The sequence below is a fragment of the Lagenorhynchus albirostris genome, chromosome 16 (genome assembly GCF_949774975.1).
Source record: "Lagenorhynchus albirostris chromosome 16, mLagAlb1.1, whole genome shotgun sequence".
Taxonomy (NCBI): domain Eukaryota; kingdom Metazoa; phylum Chordata; class Mammalia; order Artiodactyla; family Delphinidae; genus Lagenorhynchus; species Lagenorhynchus albirostris.
The window spans coordinates 26,794,014-26,801,073 of NC_083110.1; the positions used below are offsets into that span (position 1 = coordinate 26,794,014).

Consider the following 7,060-nt stretch of genomic DNA (forward strand, 5'->3'; position numbering starts at 1 on the left):
ATGACTGAGAAACACTGGAAGAAGTGTGGTTTTAAAATGATCTTTCTGTCCTTTTCCCAGATACACCAAGAAGCTGGAATTTCTTGCACACTTTATCCTGGGTTCTCAACCTCTTTGGAATCTTCTTCATTTTGGCTGCCCATGAACATTATTCCATTGATGTGTTTATTGCCTTTTATATCACAACGAGACTCTTTTTGTACTACCATACTCTAGCCAATACCAGAGCATATCAGCAGAGTAGGAGAGCAAGAATTTGGTTTCCCATGTTTTCTTTTTTTGAATGCAATGTTAATGGTACAGTCCCAAATGAATATTGTTGGCCATTTTCAAAACCAGCAATAATGAAAAGACTAATTGGATGAAGACTGTCTTTGTAATGTGTTCATGATTAAATATACAGTCGTTGTTGAAAGTGAGTAACTTTGCTTTCTCCCCCTAGGTTGTTCCTGGATGTCTTGCTTTTTGGCCTGTATGTTGACAAAGTAAAGTTCCCTGTCCTGAGCAAGGCTGTGATTATAGCAAGCAAGAAAGAATAATTAAGAGTCCTTAGGTATCTGTTTGAACAGAAAGCTTAAGTAGATGTCTTCTGCCCCTTCTCTTTAGGCAGACTTAATGTTATGATTGAAGTCAGTCTCTTACCTTTACCTATTGAGCTTAAGCAAATCAACTTAAGCAATTTGCTGGTTGAAAGATTTTTTTTTAAATTTCCAGTAGGACTCTAGTCAAGAAATAATAATAATAATTTTTTTTTTTTTTTTTTTTTTTGTGGTACGCGGGCCTCTCACTGCTGTGGCCGCTCCCGTTGCGGAGCACAGGCTCCGGACGCGCAGGCTCAGCGGCCATGGCTCACGGGCCCAGCCGCTCCGCGGCATGTGGGATCTTCCCGGACCGGGGCACGAACCCGTATCCCCTGCATCGGCAGGCGGACTCTCAACCACTGCGCCACCAGGGAAGCCCAATAATAATAATTTTTTAAGCTCCTTATTTTCTTCAAACGAAAAACCCCTACCAAGTGAGCAGTACTTGTTCTTTGAACTAATCTCTGTGTCTTTCTAAAAAACGCAACTCTGGAAAGTGATCCTTTTTACTAACAAATTAATTTTTGCCTTCTGAACCATCCTTAAGAAAAGTATACTGAATATACCAGGATCCCTGAAACAAGAAGAGAATGAAAGGGGCCATACATAAGGTGACAGAGTACAAATATAGTGCTGGTATTTTTCACCAAAATCAACAAAAGGTGCAGTTCCTATTTTGTTCTGAGGGTTCAGTATGATCATCAGTAAGTATGCATGAGGGGAAAATGGCTGCATCCATAAAAATAAAATTGGCTTAATTTTAGTGATGAAAGTACCTGGAATAACTTTGTGCTATGACTATTAGCTAGACAGATGACAGCCCAATTTTATGCTTTTTAATGGTGTTATTTAATGAGCAAAATAATGGAGTGTTTTATCAGATGTTAAAGTTCTGTGTCCTTAAGTAGGGAGGTGTGCATGCAAATTTTTCTCTTTCTGAAGTTTATAACAGGTTGCAGGCATTGTGTAACTTTTTGGTTTTTGAAATTTCTCATTCTTGGCCATCAGAACTAAGCCATCTCAGACATATTTGGATATGAAAAGGTTTTGTTGTTTTTTATTTTTAAAACAATTGTGTACATACATTCTTTCTATTTAGTTTTAATTTGGCAGTCAGGAGTGATATAACTTAGTTGCTGTTTACAACACTAGAAATTTAGTACCTTAAGTAATTTGACCTCTGTGATTACATTTGTCACTTTACTTTTAATGATTTTGTACAGTAGTTTTGAGAGTAGGTTGGTTCTAGAATTAGACTTTGAACCCCAGCTGATGAGGTTAGCCACTTGGAATATTAACTGTGTAGCTTTTACATTCTGTTTTAAAACAATGAGTTAAAAAGGTGCTGGCATATTGAGGTCTAAAATTAGGCCACTTAGCAGAAACCTGCTCCTTAAATGGTGAAATATTTTATTTTTGCACTTTGAGTCATATTCCTACCCCATATAAGCTACAGAGGAGCCTGAATGGATTGGGCAGGAAACAAATATAATGCAAACAAGTTGCAGCTAGTGCTGAGTGATCCCAATTTGGGTGTACTCTGAACATTATTTTTTATTTTTCACTTGAGAAAATGGCACAAGGCAATTTAAGTTTTATTATGCTTTTAAATCTCATACTTTAGAATCTGGTAACATCTTCAATAATTGTTGATTCTTTTACATGCTGGGGATGAAAATGCCAACATTTCATCTAAGGAAATTGCATAATCATGAAGGGTGAAGGATGTTTCCTATGCAGTTAGAGTCTTTGACCCTTGAGGTCAAAAGATATGTAACTCCCATTTTTTTCCAGATGACAGAAGAGGACTGAATTTAGCTAGGGAGGGACTGGCGTTGGCTTTTGGGAAAATGTTTGAAAAAAAATCCATGGCAACATTAAGTCAAGAATGTTGAATAGCTACTTAATGGTAAATTTCCTAACATCAATCTTCTTTCCTTCGTGTGGATTTTATTCTAGAACAAAATAGAAAAAAAAAATTGCAACTAACTTTGCAGACTTATTGATACTGAGAGTGCCTAATAGCAGACTGCAATGAGGATTGTAAAATAACTTCCCACACTTACATTTATCATATCTGTTTTGAGGAAAAGGTAAGCTAGATTTATAATTTATTGTTATAACTATTACAGGGCATTGTTTACATATATTAATCATCTCCAGGTCTCTTCCTTGGAAAACTTTGAGACAAAATTCTTTTCCATTTCTTTTTTTAATACAAAACCTATAGTTTTGTTGCTTTTTGTTTTGTCCAGAAATTTCCAGATTTTGTCTTTGTATTTTTTTCTTGTTAAAACCATATTGAAGGTAGGATATACATTTTGGGTGTGAATATGGCTAGGTAGAGAAGCTACATGCCTTAGATCTACATATTTTTTACCTTGTCTACAGTTGGAAACGTGTGAGAGGCTTACATCATTAAACACTGAGATTTCAGTATAGAAGGAACCAAGGTTTTTTGTTTGGGGATGCAAACTGGGGGTTATACTAAAAGTCCTCCATGCAATTTCTGTCTTCCTAGGGGCAGCGTTACCTGTTTTTTTCTTTTTTTCCTTTCTTTTTTTTTTTTTAATCCCATGAAGAGCAGCATTACTGAAGGGTAATTGAAGTTTCTAATCAGGTTTAGAAGAAGGCAAGTTTGCTATTATCACCAGATAATTTGGGAGAAACCTTTTTTGGCTGCAGAATTCTCAACATGCCTATTTTCTCCATAGTTCTCTGTGGCCAGAATTGCTAGAATAAAAATACAACTTCCATATGCTAGATCTATTTATTAGTATCCCTTTAAATCAGAAAGCAATGAGCTTAGCCATGGAACCAGTCAGTTAAATAAGTGTGGACTGTTCACAGGAAGAACCCCATGCTAGAGACCTGCTGATAGTGTAACTCTGACACTGCACATGGCATTCTTCCCTACCCTGTACCTGCCTGAGTGTTGTTACTTAGAATTCTAAAAATCTTATAATTTTGTAAATCATAAGGACAGAGGCATCACATCCTTTTATAGCTGATATGAAACCATGTGTTCTAAGGAAACCTGTTTGGAATGTGTTATTTATATATTCAAAGTCATAATCATAACACTAACCTGCTTTGATGGTATTAGTAAAAAGCAATTTCATCATCAGTTTCATAGTAAACTTTTTTTTAAGGATTCTTGTTCCATAATGTTTGAGAACATTAACCATATTCTTTTTTTAAACTCTCTAATCTAATAAGTTTAATTCTTTGATAGTCTTCTTGTAGACTTGTTACCCCTTACTAAAAGTAATTATGGTAATAGTCATTTGTCAGTTCTTTACGGTATTCAGGCATTTGAGACAGGAAAACTCTTTTTTTACGATAGTCCCATGGCTTTCTTAAACAGTATTGGTTTCATTCAGATAGTTTCAGAGCCAACAAAGCATGTCAGCTTTAATGCCATCTTTACTTTGGCAGTTAAGACAGTTTGCATTTGTAAAATGTTTTAATCTGAATTACCCCACACTGCTGTAGAGGAAAATTCTTAATAACACCAAAAGTCAGACTGCTACAGGTGAGCAATGAGAAAGGAAAGAGGTTGAGGGTATTTTCTTTCTCTGTCTTTGAGTAGCTTTGAATGACTGAAATTACTATGGAAGTAGGTTTTGTTTCCCCTCTCACCTATCCCTCACCCCCAGCAAATGCCACCAATTTCAAGTATCTAAAATATGGCCAGTTATTTTGCATCAAGTTCAATGAAAACATCTGTGAAATCTATAATCCAGCTCCCCAAAAAGTTGGTTTTTTAGAATATGTTCTACCCTAAATTGACCAAAGGATTTTATTCAGTGTACTCCATGTTTAAGCATAAGGGAGCTTTGTGCCTAATATGGAAGGAGAAGGAATACTATGTTAATTTTGTTGTTATTTCAGGTCTGTTTCAATCTGAACTACTGGGTTGTCTGAACTAGCCAAGCAATGTTACCAGTTAGTAATATCATCTTTAAAATGCTTAATTTTAATAATTTTTTATTCAAAGAATCTATGGATTGTTAAGACAGTTGAAGTATTTCTGATATGAAACAAAGGGAGTGGAAACTGGTACTTAATGGGGGAAGCAAAATTAGCTTGGGCTAAAGTGGGCATGTTTTGTTTTAAGAATGCTACCTAAATGTCACCCAATCTGCAGAGATACTAGTATTACTTGAAGATGTGAAAGTTCCTGTGGTAGCCATACCTTGAAGCACAGTGTTGTATATAAGTAAATATCTTGATTCTAAATTAAATCCAGATTTCACTAATATATATTATTTTATATCTTTGTTGTATTAAAATGTTTAAAAACACTACAAATAAAACATTTGAAAGTTGGATTGTAGTCTCTTATTTAAATGCCTTTCCATTATTAATATAGCTGGTTTATTTTTTATGCAGTGAATTTTTATCATTTGCAAATGATTGGGCCCTGCAACTTTAAATCCTAATGTATACCTGGTCCCTGGCATTTACTAATTCTTGGTTGTCTATTGATAAGCCATTTGCCTTTTCTCCTTTCTCTTCTGTAAACTAGGAGAGAAAGGTAGTCTTCATGATGGTATAAGAATAATTATAGATGAATGAAGTCGAGAAGGAGGAAAGGGAAGCAAAGCAAATAGCTGCTTATTCCTGGGCACATTAAAGTTTTTGTTTATTGGTTTTGGGTTTATTTTAATTGTAAATTTTGTAGAAAGATGCCATCATCCTGTCAGGTTAGCTTTGGAGATAATGATGAACAGGAAAAGAAAACAGTTGTTAGGGGTAGCCCAGCAGCCCAGAGCCATGGAATAGTGAGAACACTAAGTATTGTCACAGGGCCCTATGAGTTTATTAATTCATAACTGAATTTGTCTTCGTGATCACTACTAATTGTAGCCTCTCTGGTGCTGGCACCAGCTGGTCTCTCTCGGGAGCTCCGGAAAAGAATAGTCCAAAACAGACTGAGAGGCTGCTTGGTGGAATAGAAAATGTGGTGGATTTAGACTCTGAGGACCTAGGTATGGGTTGCAGCTCTGCTGCTGATTAAATTGGGTCTTTTCTTCCAGCTCCACTTAACCTTATGTGTAAAATGTAGGGGGAAATGCCTACCTCATAAGCTGTGTTAAGGGCCAGATTATGAAAGTACTGTGGCCTTAATGGCTCAGTACCTGGTTTATAATGCTGAAATATTAGTTGAATTTAGGTCAGAAACACAGGGCCTGCACTCCCAGGGAGTTAATAATCTAGCAGGGAAGATGACCTAAAAAATGGAACTGGCAACATTCATTGGCAGAATAGAGCAGTAGTTTTAAAGCCGTCTGGGTGAACATCTTATGGGGTTGGGGAAGAGAGTTGGAGCTTGTACCATTTTCATCCAGAGTTGGTGTTTTACATGTTTGGCTTTCCTAGTAGGCTTTCCCTTTGAAAACAGGGTTGAGGTTAGGGGAGGTAAATGTTTGGAAACCACTGAGGCAATAGACAAATTCACTCTCTTCATTTAATAGTAGCTTGGGAGAGGAAGGGCTCACTGGGGACTGAGGATGCAAGAAGAATTCACTAAGCATGTGAAACTTGAACCTAGCCCTCCCTGATGGATAAATTCACTAGGCTGTGATGAAAGGCTTAGAGGGCTCTGTGATGTGAAAAAATTGGATTTATTTGGGTATGTATTAGGGAACTGTTGACAGAATATGTGTTTGATTTTATTTTAAATGGAAGCATTGGGAATGCCTATTGCCAGGGTCTAAATTGTGGGGACAGGATAAGTAATTCTGTAAAACAGAAATTGGTAAAGGGCAGAAGTTTAAGTCTAAAAGAGAGAGGAAAGATGATGGAAAGTACACAGAAGATCACTGGAGATGAAAGGAAGGCTAGCGACCCCAAAATAGTAGGTCAGGGCACCAGGACTGGGCACGGTTTGTAGGAGGCCTTTGTCCCCAGCCGAGGAAGATCAAGACACCAAACAAATGAGCTGCCAACTGCTACTGGCTGGTGCCATATGAATCTAGGATATGATATACCTTGTATCCAAAATTGTCTGTGTTTTTTTTTTTTTTTTTGGTGATACGTGGGCCTCTCACTGTTGTGGCCTCTCCTGTTGCGGAGCACAGGCTCCGGACGCGCAGGCTCAGCGGCCATGGCTCACGGGCCTAGCCGCTCCGCGGCATGTGGGATCTTCCTAGACCAGGGCATGAACCCGTGTCCCCTGCATCGGCAGGCGGGCTCTCAACCACTGCGCCACCAGGGAAGCCCCAAAATTGTCTCTGTTATGCTCGTGCACCTAACCTGTTGAAATGCTGACCTGCCAGGCATTAAGTGGAGTGGAAGCTGACTCTGGTGAAGACGTGAGGAGATGCAGTGGTAAGATAATGCCTCAGAGGAGCTCAGTGATCACCCTCAGCTGTAACTTAGAAAAAGGACAGATGACAGCTATAAGACCTCTGCTGGAGTAGCATGATATTTAAATGCTGTATGTTCTCACCTCACAGAGCTCCCCATGAGAG

At 37.9% G+C, this 7,060-nt stretch overlaps 1 protein-coding gene across 4 annotated transcripts in view; it reads left to right on the forward strand.

Annotated features, from left to right (window-relative positions):
• The window catches only part of SAMD8 (sterile alpha motif domain containing 8), an 82,338-nt gene extending 81,695 nt beyond the window's left edge, over window positions 1–643 (forward strand). For all 4 annotated transcript variants that reach the window (XM_060126224.1, XM_060126223.1, XM_060126225.1 and 1 more), the window contains one exon: window positions 61–643. In XM_060126224.1, the coding sequence (XP_059982207.1) occupies window positions 61–365 (305 nt within the window). In that variant the 3' untranslated portion in view covers window positions 366–643. The remainder of the gene's footprint in view (window positions 1–60) is intronic.
• Window positions 644–7,060: the final 6,417 nt, after the last annotated feature.